The following is a 16421-nucleotide window of genomic DNA, read 5'->3' as shown; positions in this document are numbered from 1 at the left end:
ACACACACACTCACAAAGCAAATTTGCGATCATCATTTTTACACCCACAGTGTTAAATTGAACAGTTTCTTAGTAATTATATGTGATTTACTGAAATAGTGTTAAACTAACACTTTTCAAAGTATTGATAAACTAACACCCCAAGAGTGTTGGGTCCCTAACACAATGGGTGTTACAAATTCAGAATTAAATTAACACTTTATTAGAGCTGATGCTCTTACACTTTCTCAGGCTTAGGGAATTAACACCTGTCGTGTTACAGTAACACATTTTTGGGTGATGTTTTAACACTGTAGGGCGTAAAATATTACTGTATTTGCATATTTATTTCCCAGGGTGCCTTTCAAGTGTATTTTAGAGGTACCATGACTGTGTTTCGATGGCTGTCAATGAGTGTATAAGTGAATATTTTATCATAAAAGTAACGCTGATGACTAACTTTTATTTTTTTACAATGTCATACTTCGAAAGTCTAGTTTTACCCTAACACACTGGTCTGAAACTCCTGGTTTGCAGGCCACATCGGCAAGTCATATAATGCTGGCTTACAAAGTGTTATATAATTTCTGTTGGAGTTAGGATAGCCAACGATTGAAACTTTTTAAATCACCCGCAATCTGCAGTTAGAATGACTGCCAAGGTAGGGAATATTTTTATTCGATGAGGTTTAACGGCGGTTGGCATCCAACAAATGTTGCATTACCGCCACCTACTAGACTGAAGTATAAGTCCCTTATACTTTGCTTAAAATATATATATTTTTAAATTAATCAACAAATGCCCTACCATCTAACCCTACACTAAAAAAATACCACCCTACTATTTAAATCTATTTAGTCCTACTTCGGGCCAACAGCCTGAAAGGATGGGACACCACCACGTAACACACCCTGTAACTCTTCTGACGTCAAGTCTCGCACACGCAAAAACCTCTCTGCAGCTGCCACCACAACCTCAATTTTCTGCGACTGACCTTGCATCCCTGCAGTACAGTTGATAAACATGGCTATAAATGCCTATAATCCAATCTTACTGTTGGTTTATCACTCTGTACTGGTACAGATCTACTACTCACACCACTCCTCCCAGGATCCCTTCCGTTTGAGCCATCTTCCTCTACTTTCGTCATATGCTGAGGCAGTGAAAACTTCTGCACTACTCTAACGCTGGAATCCTCAACCTGCCTCTCTCGCACTGGACATTTCTGATCCCCAGACCCATGGGCACCCCTACAATTAACACATACCACTACTTTCCCCAATGCTACACATTCCTTTGTCTCATGCCCTTCTTCACACCTAGGAACCTCCCTCCTACACACTGCTGACACATGCCGATAAGCTTGATTCCTGAAACAACGTAATGTATTCGGCACAAAAACGTATATCCTAACATCACTTTGTCGGGCAAAGACTCAACATCAAAACTCAAAAGAACATACAACGACTCTTCTGTTTCACCACTCGCGCCGCCCAAACGACGAGCATCACAAACACCGGGAATCTTCCGCTTCAGTTGGTCAACTTTCACATTTACCGCTACCCCAGTAATCACTCCTTTCAATGGCACCCTTTTCTTGAGGGCAAAACAATTCACATCTCTCGCCCCCATTCGCTTAACGCGGAGTGCCTGCTCCCTCTGACCAGAAACAAACAATTATCACAAGACCACTTCTGGTTACCTTCACTGATTCCACAGCACCCAACTCTGTTTTCACCCACCATGAATCCACAAATGGATCAGCCAAAAGGCAAGGGTCCACTTTTTCCAAAAACTTCACTCCTACTGTCACAGACTCATCTTTATCCTGACCCTCGGTGCAAGCCTTGGGCTCTGAGAACTTCACCACACCTACCAACTCAGATACTTCGCCCTCATTCACTTCCATTTCTCCTCCTGTCTTCGATCCGGCGTACAGCTCACTCTGCTTACACTTTCTACCATTCTTCTTTAACATACCATCATTTAACAGCCATTTATAACCGACTCAAGCTCACCCTCTTCCTCCCCCTCTCACTCTTAGACCTCCTCTGCCTCTCTTTTCCCTCTCCATTCCTCTGTATTGCAAGTATACGTCTTCTTATGATAATACTGCACTTCTCCAGGCATACATTTTGTTGTAGCCCTCTCAAGGGACGCTATTTAACCGGCTGTCAGAATCTGCGTACAATCAGCCGAACCCTGCGGGATGTAGCACTCAACAGTGCATCCCACTTGTAAAGCAGCTGCTTTTGTCTCGATGTTCTTCTATACCAATAGCTGCCGCAACGTTTTTCCACTTCAAACAAATGTGCTTCGGTCCACGGTCTTGTTTCCTCTTCCAGGGACCACATAGAGAAGATTGATAAAGAGACTACCTAAACCATCTGAACTGGCATAACCATCTCAATAACGGGTGAAATAAGTCCAACCACTTACAAATTGGATTAGTTTAGAAACATGTAGGTCATTTATCTTTGTGTAGCATAAGTTCAATTAATCAATCAATGTCTATTTAGAAACATAGATATTAAAACAAACGATTCTAAAAACGCAACCTGCAACAAAGCATGCAGGTGAAGAGGCCTCTCCCATGTCTTTCTCACTCCGAGTTAATAAAAATAAAAATAATAATAATAATTGAACCTTTATTTAACTAGGCAAGTCAGTTAAGAACAAATTCTTATTTACAATGACGGCCTAGGAACAGTGGGTTAACTGCCTTGTTCAGGGGCAGAACGACCGATTTTTACCTTGTCAGCTCGGGGATTCGATCTAGCAACCTTTCAGTCACTAGTCCAACACTCTAACCACTAGGCTACCTGCCGCCCCAGAGTTAATGGAAATGAACTCAACACAGTCGTGTAACAACACCACCATCTGGTTAACACTCCCGAATCAACACTCAGATATAAGACTCACAACACTTTTTATTTTAACACCCGCAAATTTGCGCGTGCACGCAAACACACAAGTGGCTTTATTCTTGACAGATGTGAAGCTGAGAGTGCAGATGTTTTAATTAAACATGCTCGAGACAAATAAGCCTTTCTGATGCCTCCTTGTGTTAGCCGGCTCTCTTAATTGTGAAGCCAAACACTGGCATTCTAGGAAAAGAGCAAGTACAGTAACCAAATGAGGCCTGCACCTGTTTAAACACAGTGTTTCGAGTGGTAGAACACTGCTGCACGTCTCAGTAGGGCTATCCATTGTCCTGTCTTCTCTAAGAAATCAGTGAGATTGTATTTCTGCTATTGGTCTCCATTTGTTTTGTTTTCTTCTAAGAGATTGTTCCCAGATGTGTTGGGGGTTAACTAGATTAGTGGGGTTATTGAAGTTAGTGGTAGCCATGCTCATATGGTGACTACATGTGTGCAAAAGTAATTAGTACACTGTAAAGGGGTTATCGTGAATTCAACAGTGGCTTACAGGCAGCTCAGTGGCAAGAAAAATTGTGTATTTCATATTACAGTACACTGTCAAATACATGCGGTATCGAAGCAAGTACAGTGCAATGACACACAGTACAATACTGTAAAATGTACTGTATTATACTGTAAAAAAGTGTATGCTACCGTAATCGGTGTGAATTCATTAATTAATTGATAGGTGGGGATTGTATTTCACTGTAATTTAAACGGGATTGGTGCAAGCAGGATGGCTGCTAGGTAAAGTGTTTTCAAACATTACAGAATGTTAATGAATAGTTGGTGTTTCATATCACTTGCACTTCTACTGGCCTTAACAAAGCCTTCCAAACTGGCAGTGACTACAGGGCAAAACAGACATGGTAAAATGCTCAACCAGTTAAGACTTGCTGCCGTTCCAATCTGTTCCCTATACATTTTAAATTGATGGGATACTATAACCACAGAGGAGTTAAATTGGTGCAGCGTTCTCACTCACAGGTGCAACAAATATGGCCTCTTTCAAGGCACACCTCAAAATATGTTAATGAGACAGAAACAACAATAACATGCACCACTAGTGGTTAAAAGGTTTTTGGCGCAATTTTTTTTAAATGTATTCTGTGGGGTCGAAATACAGCAGTTCTTCCCCACCCACATCTTCCCACAATGCACCATCATTTACAGTATGCTGGAGTATAATACAAAAAAGAACTGTATAATTTACAGTTTTCTGTTACAGTGTATGCTTCCATGCAGACCAGACAGGATGCTTAATTTACATCAGGGAATTTTAAGAGGTGACTGGAATAAAACACTTCCACTGTACATAAGATATATATTCTTGACAGTCAAGTAGCCTATTAAATAGGCATCACCATTTTATTCTAGTCAAAAAAAATCCTCTGTTGTTTGTAATGTTCTTACCAGACTCAGAAAGGTAATCTATCTAGTGTCATTATCAGAATACAGGGTAGGTATTAAAGTGTCCCTAGGTGTGCGCTATAATAGGTCAGAGCTGGGCAATGACTAGGGCTGCTTGTATAGGTGGTAACTCCATCCCTTCTATTTCAATAACTCAGTAGGAAGTCCCCCAAAAATAGGACACCTTTCCATTTCAGTACTTTCATGTCTTCATAGCTGGACATTGAGAAAGATGACAACATCATGGTGAGAAGGGTAATAACCTTCACATGCTAGCCTCAAACAATCCTCCTTCCTGCTTCTAGGTGTAACAAACAAGCCATTGTTCACTTCAGGTATGAGTCATAGGTTACATCTGTAGAAACCAAAACTAAATCTAGAAGGGGAATTCTTAAGATTCTAACATTCTCCACAAGGCTTATCAACGAGCATGCATTAGGAAAGATCCAATATACTGTATAAAATACATAAATCATGTTTAATGTTCCAGAAATGAATAAGTGTTTACTGAATGGTTCTTTCTAGAAGTGAACAGCAATGAGCAGCATAATAGGGAGGGTGTGACGTCTGATGTGTGTGTGTGAGAGGTGAAAAGAGACAAAAGCCTGAACAAAGACTCAGACTGGGCTGGATCCACAGCTAACAAAGACAAACTCACTCATTGGCTGATAAGTGAAAACACACCATCTTTATTTATATATTGTTCAAGAAAAATCCGTCCTGGAATATTCTATTCAAAGGCTATGGAACAACGTGTAATAGAGACTAATGGAATGCACAAGCTACTGAGTTCAAACACCTCGCTGTCAAAGTCAAATGTTTTCACATGTCTCCTCTCTTGGAAATGCTCAATGTTAAAACGGTTTCTCTGATGGTTTAATAGGATTATTATTTTCTTTGCCAAGGTGGACAAAGTACTACATACTTCGCCCTAACAAAGAGAACGGACCCAAGTAGTTGTATGAAGTCAAGCACAGCTGTTCTATGCAGTCTGTGATGGCTTGTCAATTGTACCTGAAGTAAGCAATTCCTTTCATCCTCTTGCAAGACCACTTTGCGTTTTCAATATCATGACCTTATAAGGCAGGAGTTCCAGGTTTGTCCGCAGACATATAAAACATTGCCTTAAAAAAAATAACATCCGAAGATGGCGACGAACAAGCAGTGAAATTGGGAACATTTGGTTTGAGTTTGGCTCATGTTGAACTTTTTAAAGACCTCAATCTATTTCTTTCCACTGCCTCCTTAAGGTTCTCATTAGAAGGACAGCAGGTCTGGGAGAGTCTCAGAAAGTCAGCTCAATCTAGTTTCATATGGGTACTACACCAGGCTATTAGAGTCTGGCACCAGGCCAGATACGCACCCACGGGAATCAGGATTGGCTGAACATGAAAGAGTTGTGATGGAGAACTAGTGAGACATATTGTATCTCTATTGGTCTCCACTGGAGTCCTTGGGTGAGCAAATAGGGCTATTCATTGTTATGAGGACAGTTCATGGGCAATATCTCTCTCTCTCTCTTATACAATGACTACCAGCTTGGCACGGGCACATTTTAAACTGTCTGACTTCAGAGAGAACTCTTTGTGGTCATACGTAGGGCATCAAACAGCCACCATATGAAATCCTCTGAATGGTGGGTTTAGTGTTTAATCAAAGAGAGCAGGGAGATGAAAGTGGATTATTCAAGTATGAACAACAAAACACGTAGAGCGAGATCACAATAGTAGTCAAGTCAAAGAAAGTCACTGTATACAAAACATCTCCAACAGCCATCATTTTGCCCATGTGTATGTATTAGTACTGTACAGTTACCCCATGCTCCTGTAACGGAAACATCAAGTAATGTATGTAAAGTATGTGGAAGCATTGTGTTGATTCAGATCAGATAATTAGATTGATGTTAGACTATTCATTTGCCTCCGAAGCAGGTGGCTGGCCACAAGAAACACTAAACCACAGCAGTAGTAGTGCATCCTGAAGAAATGAGCTCTCTCTCACACAACGCTGACTCGTACATTCCTCTGTGTAAAGCTACACATACTCTCTGCCCTCCACTTTTAACTTTTAACTCCATAAATCAGAGAGCTGCTTCAGTCATGCCTTTCCTTTAACTCCGCTGTAGCTAAATGACGTTAGTTTCAAAATCCACAGGTACTCTGGGGTCCTTCATGGGTGGTCATTGCAGGCCAAGCTGCCTGTTTTAAAAAAAGCTGTGCCAGACAACAGAACCTGTTGTTAATTTCCCAGCTACTTCTTTCCTGCCTGTAGGCACATAGTTGAACTCCTTCTCTCTATGTGTTTCACATGTGGGCTGTTTTTAAAGACCCACTGTTATCAGCAACCAGGGGCAATTGAGCTCACAAGCTTGCATGAACCTTAAAGAAACACTCAAAGTAATCTTCTAGTTTAAAAGAAATGGGAATATGCTGCCAAAATCCCAAAACCTTATCTTATCCCAAAATCTTGTTTTCATGTCAAATCTTATTTTAGAAGCCTGGGGGTATAGTCTATGTGGGGTGTCTGTGAAATGTTAGTAAAATATTGATAGGGGGGAAAGTATCCCTGTGGCCTTAACAGAACTTAAGATCAACTGTTTTTCTCAACCTGAGAATGTGCTGATGCGATGTTCTTTTCTCTAAAGGTATGGTTGAAAACCATTTATAAAACAGGTTGTTTGGATTCTGGATGCTGAATGGTTGAGAGCAGGGAGTTATTCACAACAATCCCTGGGTGATGCCTGTCAACTAGTGCTGAGCGATTAACCAACATTTGTTTTTGTTTTTGGGTTATTAAACAACTAATTGAGCGACGTCGATTCAATTACTTGAATTCCATTTAGTAAAAAAAAATGTTACCGCCCAACGCGCTGTTTCTCTAGAGAGAAATCAAGTCAACTATGTGGGACACTGGACTGAAAGGAGTTGTAGTTTTCATTAAGCAAATATTCAACCTAGTTCAGGTCAGAAGCGTGGTAATTAACTACAATGACCATAATCCACTGCCTGTGTTTTCTGGCACGGACAGAGACAGATCAGAGGGGAAGAAGAATAGTGAGAGGTTTAAATCTCGCAAAATCTGTCCAAAATAAACCCAATGTGTTTCTATGGGTTTATTTTGGACCTAAGTTTACCGTCTGCCTTCCCGCCTTTAGGACATTATTGTTACGGCGGAGACGTGCATTTACTCCTGCTACGTTAGGTTCGATTCACATAGACCGCATGACGGAGGAATCTACGTAAGACAATGACGAGAGGGACAGAGACAGTTTGTGAAAGTATGCCTTATTTACTTTTTAGGAACAACTCTGCAGCATACTTAGGCCGGCTATATAGGATGACAGGCTCATTAGGATTACTAAAGACAGTACCTTATGGGGAGTGCGTACAGTTAGATGGTCTGTTGGCTGACTGCTACTGCCTGGAGCAGAGATGACTTTAATGAAAAATAATAAAGTAATTAAATAAATATAATATAGTCAACTGAAATATTGTATTATTTCATTGTAATTTCCTATTTTTCCATATATATTTACCCAATGTAGACCTGACAGAGACCATGGAATATTTTTAATGTTTTGGCAATTGAATGTTTGCTATTTTTGGCTTTGGAATTTCCATTAAAAAGCTTTAAAATCATTGTAATGTGATTATTTTATAATGCATTTAAGGTTTAAAAAATATGATAGAGCCAAAACCAAACCCATTTTGAGTTATCCACTATCCCACAGCTCAGCCAGACAATTTATAAACTTAATCTCCCCTGGACAATAGTGTCTAGACAGTATTTCCCAATGCTACTAGGCTAGCGTTTGGTTTGCAACAGCTGCCTGCCTCTCCGACCTGTGCGATAATGTTGCAGTGTTTTTCTACAACATGCCATGCTTACAGAAAAAACACATGATTTCACATGTGTAGTTTCATGTTATCACATGTTGCTTGTGATTTTGTGTTGGCTTTAGTTAGCTAGCTAGCAAAGGAGAAGTAGCTTGCCTGCATGGCAACCCTTTTTGCTTAGAACTTTTGTAATGGACGACCAGCTCATTTTCCTAGTTGGCCTTGACTACAGCGTTTGGTGGAAGGATGAAATAAAACAAATGTACTCATTAAAATAAAGTTTTTAATAAAAACATGTCATTCATATTTTTTTTTTTTTTTAAATATGTTGATAACCATTTTATATAATAGGCGGAATCTACCTCACACCCAGAGCTGATTTGTAAAGGTGCTGGAGGCAAAAGGCAAAACTGGAGAAACAGGAAAAAGTCTCTGCACACTTCCAGCCAGATGCAAATGTTTTTAATTTCGGTCAGTCGACCGTCATCAGAGCATATCTTCACAAACAAGAGTGGGACAGATAAGGCCACACGGTGAGCCAGAGGTAATTGCAGATATTGTAAATATAACACGCTTCATGTCGAGCCTTAGCACAGCCCCAGATGGGAGTTATTCACATGATAATCAGGTGGCGAATCGCATCTCTGCATGTCTGGCAGACATATCAGTGTGGATGACGGATCACCACCTCAAGCTGAACCTCGGCAAGACGGAGCTGCTCTTCCTCCCGGGGAAGGACTGCCCGTTCCATGATCTCGCCATCACGGTTGACAACTCCATTGTGTCCTCCTCCCAGAGTGCTAAGAACCTTGGCGTGATCCTGGACAACACCCTGTCGTTCTCAACTCACATCAAGGCGGTGACCCGTTCCTGTAGGTTCATGCTCTACAACATTCGCAGAGTACGACCCTGCCTCACACAGGAAGCGGCGCAGGTCCTAATCCAGGCACTTGTCATCTCCCGTCTGGATTACTGCAACTCGCTGTTGGCTGGGCTCCCTGCCTGTGCTATTAAACCCCTACAACTCATCCAGAACGCCGCAGCCCGTCTGGTGTTCAACCTTCCCAAGTTCTCTCACGTCACCCCGCTCCTCCGCTCTCTCCACTGGCTTCCAGTTGAAGCTCGCATCCGCTACAAGACCATGGTGCTTGCCTACGGAGCTGTGAGGGGAACGGCACCTCCGTACCTTCAGGCTCTGATCAGGCCCTACACCCAAACAAGGGCACTGCGTTCATCCACCTCTGGCCTGCTCGCCTCCCTACCTCTGAGGAAGTACAGTTCCCGCTCAGCCCAGTCAAAACTGTTCGCTGCCCTGGCACCCCAATGGTGGAACAAACTCCCTCACGACGCCAGGTCAGCGGAGTCAATCACCACCTTCCGGAGACACCTGAAACCCCACCTCTTTAAGGAATACCTAGGATAGGATAAAGTAATCCTTCTAACCCCCCCCTCCCCCTTAAAAGAGTTAGATGCACTATTGTAAAGTGGTTGTTCCACTGGATATCATAAGGTGAATGCACCAATTTGTAAGTCGCTCTGGATAAGAGCATCTGCTAAATTACTTAAATGTAAATGTAAAATAATCCCTGGTTTCTCATGCCTTATTGTCCTAACTGGGTTAGAGAGTAATGGTTTGCATCCCAAATGGCACCCTATTCCCTACTTAGTGCACTACTTTTGACCAGAGCCTTATGGGCCTTTGTCAAATGTAGTACACTACATAGGAAATAGGGTTTTATTTGGGATGCTGACATGGTGCGTTTTGGGGTGACCTCGCACACATTTTTTAAATATACAGTGGGGAGAACAAGTATTTGATACACTGCCGATTTTGCAGGTTTTCCTACTTACAAAGCATGTAGAGGTCTGTAATTTTTATCATAGGTACACTTCAACTATGAGAGACGGAATTTAAAACAAAAATCCAGAAAATCACATTGTATGATTTTTAAGTAATTAATTCGCATTTTATTGCATGACATAAGTATTTGATACATCAGAAAAGCAGAACTTAATATTTGGTACAGAAACCTTTGTTTGCAATTACAGAGATCATACGTTTCCTGTAGTTCTTGACCAGGTTTGCACACACTGCAGCAGGGATTTTGGCCCACTCCTCCATACAGACCTTCTCCAGATCCTTCAGGTTTCGGGGCTGTCGCTGGGCAATACGGACTTTCAGCTCCCTCCAAAGATTTTCTATTGGGTTCAGGTCTGGAGACTGGCTAGGCCACTCCAGGACCTTGAGATGCTTCTTACGGAGCCACTCCTTAGTTGCCCTGGCTGTGTGTTGCGGGTCGTTGTCATGCTGGAAGACCCAGCCACGACCTATCTTCAATGCTCTTACTGAGGGAAGGAGGTTGTTGGCCAAGATCTCGCGATGCATGGCCCCATCCATCCTCCCCTCAATACGGTGCAGTCATCCTGTCCCCTTTGCAGAAAAGCATCCCCAAAGAATGATGTTTCCACCTCCAAGCTTCACGGTTAGGATGGTGTTCTTGGGGTTGTACTAATCCTTCTTCTTCCTCCAAACACGGCGAGTGGAGTTTAGACCAAAAAGCTCTATTTTTGTCTCATCAGACCACATGACCTTCTCCAATTCCTCCTCTGGATCATCCAGATGGTCATTGGCAAACTTCAGACGGGCCTGGACATGCGCTGGCTTGAGCAGGGGGACCTTGCGTGCGCTGCAGGATTTTAATCCATGACGGCGTAGTGTGTTACTAATGGTTTTCTTTGAGACTGTGGTCCCAGCTCTCTTCAGGTCATTGACCAGGTCCTGCCGTGTAGTTCTGGGCTGATCCCTCACCTTCCTCGTGATCATTGATGCCCCACGAGGTGAGATCTTGCATGGAGCCCCAGACCGAGGGTGATTGACTGTCATCTTGAACTTCTTCCATTTTCTAATATCTGCGCCAACAGTTGTTGCCTTCTCACCAAGCTGCTTGCCTATTGTCCTGTAGCCCATCCCAGCCTTGTGCAGGTCTACAATTTTATCCCTGATGTCCTTACACAGCTCTCTGGTCTTGGCTATTGTGGAGAGGTTGGAGTCTGTTTGATTGAGTGTGTGGACAGGTGTCTTTTATACAGGTAACGAGTTCAAACAGGTGCAGTTAATACAGGTAATGAGTGGAGAACAGGAGGACTTCTTAAAGAAAAACTAACAGGTCTGTGAGAGCCGGAATTCTTACTGGTTGGTAGGTGATCAAATACTTATGTCATGCAATAAAATGCGAATTAATTACTTAAAAATCATACAATGTGATTTTCTGGATTTTTGTTTTAAATTCCGTCTCTCACAGTTGAAGTGTACCTATGATAAAAATTACAGACCTCTACATGCTTTGTAAGTAGGAAAACCTGCAAAATCGGCAGTGTATCAAATACTTGTTCTCCCCACTGTATATATATATAGAAACTCTCTAGCTCCTAGACATGCAAAGGGAGGTGTCATGGCCGACTACCTGAGGTCTGTGACACCTGATGTGCCAAGGTAAAGTTTTCGCTAGGTACAGCTCTAGGATCAGTTTCCCTTCCCCCACTCCTAACCTTAACCATTAGTGGCGCAACTTCACCCTCCATTGACACGCTACTGTGTTTGGTAAACATGGTTGACTAATGTCTAAAGTAGTAATAACATGATTTTGGTTTCCTCCAGATGCACAGAGAGATGATGTATGCCAGCAGAGATGGGCAGCACCCCCCCAGACACCCCCCTATGGGCCACCCTCCACACCACCCCATTCAGGGCTCCCTGTCCCCAACCACGGCCCACTCCGTACCCCCCTCGCCCTCCCGGATCCCCTTTGGCCCGCGCCCGGGGTCCATGCCCTGCAGCGCCACTATGCCCCGGGAGCGCATATCTAACGCCACACCTCCCGTGCGCTCCGTGTCGCCCTGCCCCAGCGCCATCCTGGAGAGGCGGGACGTCAAGCCTGATGAGGACATGGGCGGTAAGAGTCACAGCCTGGTGAGAGGGGGAGAGGGGCTTTACGCTGACCCGTACCTTCTCCACGAGGGGAGGATGGGCCACGGCCCTGCCCATGGAGGGCACCCTCCTCCTGGGGACATGGTGGACCACGGCAGCCTGGCTGGCTACCACCGCACCTCCATCCGGTCCACAGGCTCCTACAGCGGGCCCAGCCCCACCGAGGCCATGGAGCAACCCTCACTCTACCGCCAGAAGTCCAGGAAGTACGGAGACAGCCAGCTGCCCACGCTGGGCTCCAAGACCCCGCCCCCCTCCCCCCACAGGATGGCAGAAGTGAGGATGATTGACATCCATGGAGCCACGCCTCCTCATGGCGGCATTCCCCTGGAGCGCTCCTCGCCTGTTCGCCAGACCTTCAGGAAGGAGGAAGTGGTCAAAAGCAGGAGTAACATGGCATCTCCAGTTGTGCCGGACCTCCAGGGTCACGGCCCTATCCCTCCAGCCAACGACCCACAGACACGGTAAGCCAACCCGGGGGACCTGAGTTGGGACAGGTGGGGTAGTGTGGGGTGGGGGTCAGTGAAAGGGTATGATACTGCATGGGAGCATGGATGACCTAACACTGCATTCCTGCACCATTCTAACTGTGACCGTGGGCTGCTCTGTGTTCATCTCAGCTCAGATTGTGTCTCATCATCACCACTGCATGTCAGAGACATTGTGGTCTGCCCTGTCTCACACACACACACACACACACACACACACACACACACACACACACACACACACACTCTGTGTGTCTGGCCCACTCTGTGTGTCTGGCCCATCCTGTCAAGGTCATCACATTTAGCACAGTGGGCTATTATAACAATGTGTTATTGTTATGTATTGTCTTGTCTTATTGTGTCTTTCAGCTACACCAGTTAGGTATGTGTGTGACTAGCTCTATTTGTACGAGTAGCTTATTCCAGTTGAAGAGAGTTGGTGTACTCAGTGCCCCATAGTTGACAGAGCAAACCAAGCCACTGCAGTAATTGAATAGTGCCTCACTCCCCATATTCAGACGGTATATTATCATGTTATCTTGTGGTATTGTTGTTTTAATAACACACTGTCTGCATGCCCGTGTAGATGATCTAAACCGGCCCTCCGACAGTCATTTCTGAGGCTAGTTCAACTAGGCTGGTTCTGGTTGCACTAAGAACAGAACACACAAACACAGGAGAGGACACGAGGGACATTCTCCAGCCATACAATCATATGTGGTTTCATTGGAATGCATTAGACCGGAGGGTGAGGGGGCCGAGGGGTCTGTGTGTGCACCGCTCAGGAAAACCAAAGAAAATATTGACCAGGTTGGTTGGATAAGACCTGGGCTTTCTGAAACAGCCAAATCAGGGGAACAGATCACTAGGACCACCTGCACGGTACAAACACCATGACGGCTACAGAATGGCACCCTATTCCCTTTATAGTGCACTACTTTTGAGCAGAGCCCTACGTTCCCCATTTTAAATGGCCCAGGAGTATAGGAAAGAAAGGGGGAAAGGTGTTTTAGTGAGAAGGTACTTCACATGTAAAACAAAAAGGGTATTTTAGATAATTTACTTTATAACTACAGAGTGGCCTTCAAGCAGGAGTTGTACTTACATGCACAAGGAGCATTCCTTATACAGTACCAGTCAAAAGTTTGGACACACCTACTCATTCAAGTGTTTTTATTTATTTTGACAATGTTCTCCATTGTAGAGTAATAGTGCAGACATCAAAACTATGAAATAACACACATGAAATCATGAAGTAACCAAACAACTGTTAAACAAATCCAAATATATATTTGAGATTCTTCAAATTAGCCTCCCTCTGCCCTGATGACAGCTTTGCACACTCTTGGCATTCTCTCAACCATGAGGTAGTCACCTGGAATGCATTTCAATTAACAGGTGTGCCTTGTTAAAAGTTGGTGGAATTTTGTTATGATGCACTGAGAGTCGGGAAGCAAGTTCAGGGAGTGACTGTTTTAATAAATAAATGCAACTAAATACAAAACAATTAACACAAACAACGCACAGACATGACACTGGAACAGAAACAATAATGTCTCAGGAAAGAACAAAAGGGAGTGACATATATAGGGCAGGTAATCAAGAAGGTGATGGAGTCCAGCTGATGACGCGCAGGTGCGCGTAGCGATGGTGACAGGCGTGTGTCATAACGAGCATCCTGATGACCTAGAGGCCTGAGATGGAGCACACGTGACACATTTCTTTCCTTCTTAATGCGTTTGAGCCAATCAGTTGGGTTTTGACAAGGCAGGGGTGGTTTACAGAATTTTGCCCTATTTGGTAAAAGACCAAGTCCATATTATGGCAAGAACAGCTCAAATAAACAAAGAGAAACGACAGTCCATCATTATTTTTAGACATGAAGGTCAATTTCAATTTCAATTTCAAGAACTTTGAAAGTTTGTTCAAGTGCAGTTGCAACAACCATCAAGCGCTATGGTGAAACTGGCTCTCATGAGAACCGCGACAGGAAAGGAAGACCCAGAGTTACCTCTGATGTAGAGGATAAGTTCATTAGAGTTAACTGCACCTCAGATTGCAGCCCAAATAAATGCTTCAGAGTTCAAGTAACAGACACATCTCAACTATTCAGAGGAGAGTGCGTGAATCAGGCCTTCATGGACGATTTGCTGCAAAGAAACCACTACTAAAGGACACCAATAAGAAGAGACTTGCTTGGGCCAAGAAACAGGAGCAATGGACATTAGACCGGTGGAAATCTGTCCTTTGGTCTGATGAGTCCAAATTTGAGATTTTTGGTTCTAACCGCTGTGTCTTTGTGAGACGCAGAGTAGGTGAACGGATGATTTCCACGTGTGTGGTTCCCACCGTGATGCATGGAGGAGGAGGTGTGATGGTGCTTTGCTGGTGACACTGTCAGTGATTTATTTAGAATTCAAGGCACACTTAACCAGCATGGCTACCACAGCATTCTGCAGCGATACGCCATCCCATCTGGTTTGCGCTTAGTGGGACTATCATTTGTTTTTCAACAGGACAATGACCCAAAACACACCCCCAGGCTGTGTAAGGGCTATTTGACCATGGAGAAATGGCGTGCTCCATCAGATGACCTGGCCTCCATAATCACCTGACCTCAACCCAATTGAGATGGTTTGGGATGAGTTGGACCGCAGAGTGAAGGAAAAGCAGCCAACAAGTGCTCAGCATGTGGGAACTCCTTCAAGACTGTTGGAAAAGCATTCCTTATGAAGCTGGTTGAGAGAATGCCAAAAGTGTGCAAATCTGTCATCAAGGCAAAGGGTGGCTACTTTGAAGAATCTCAAATATAAAACACTTTTTTGGTTACTACATGATTACATGTGTTATTTCATAGTTTTGATGTCTTCACTATTATTCTGCAATGTAGAAAATAGCAAAAATAAAGAAAAACCCTTGAATGAGTAGGTGTATCCAAACTTTTGACTGGTACTGTAGGTACGGTGCTCTAGAACAGCTAAATAGGTACAAGAAGACTGTACATTTCAGTGCCCGGGGAGACATAGCTAACTGTCTGTTTCTCTACAGTACATTGTCTGGGGGCAGTACAGTCGGGATCACAGTCATTTCTCTTGTCCTCATCTAGCCCCTTTAAGCACCCCCCTTTCTCCTTCCTCCTGTGCCCTTACATAAGTGGTGACAAGAAAACACAGTGCTTCTCTATGTCTAAGCCTCACTGGTCACCAAGCAATCACCAAGCATAAAGATCCTTCTTCACCCGTTTTTGGTTTTCTCCGCATTGCCGGTGTAATCTCTTATCCAGGCACAGGCCACGAGTGGCACAGTCTCTTGCACCCTAAGGTCCAACTCATCTCCAACCTCTGGGCTAAATCTACTAGACAGCCCTTGTCTTGTTTTTAGAAATTCAGGCTAGCCCACTTGTTTTTCTAGACTATTCCAGGCAGACTCCGGGTGGGCAAAGCAGACATGTTATTAGACCATGTTAGCTGGAATATATTGTTTATTTGTGCCTGAATCGAGAATTCACTGCCTTAGCACGGTAGTTTGACAGCTTGGAACACTTACAGTTATTGCTTTAACAGTGTGTTTAACTGTTGTTTATATAGCAGAAACCCCATCTACTTGACAAATCAATAAATTATTCATTAAGATATTCATAAATGTTCTAAGATAGAAAATATTCTCCAAATCCTGTACTTGACCCACTCTATGTTTTAATGTTATATCGCTAATTTGATCGCTAAGCAAACACGTCTGGCATGAAAAAGATTCCGGTAGTATTTAGGAAGTAACTCCCAACTTAAGAAGTAACTCCTAA

The 16421-nt window shown here is 43.6% G+C and overlaps 1 protein-coding gene across 14 annotated transcripts in view; it reads left to right on the top strand.

The window, feature by feature from the left end:
- LOC139531982 (sickle tail protein homolog) overlaps positions 1 to 16421 on the top strand; it is a 230521-nt gene that overhangs the window by 194607 nt on the left and 19493 nt on the right. For all 14 annotated transcript variants that reach the window (XM_071329057.1, XM_071329058.1, XM_071329052.1 and 11 more), the window contains one exon: positions 11805 to 12598. In XM_071329057.1, the coding sequence (XP_071185158.1) occupies positions 11805 to 12598 (794 nt within the window). The remainder of the gene's footprint in view (positions 1 to 11804; positions 12599 to 16421) is intronic.

Source organism: Salvelinus alpinus, chromosome 10 (genome assembly GCF_045679555.1).
Source record: "Salvelinus alpinus chromosome 10, SLU_Salpinus.1, whole genome shotgun sequence".
Classification (NCBI taxonomy): domain Eukaryota; kingdom Metazoa; phylum Chordata; class Actinopteri; order Salmoniformes; family Salmonidae; genus Salvelinus; species Salvelinus alpinus.
This window is presented reverse-complemented; position numbering and strand designations above follow the sequence as displayed.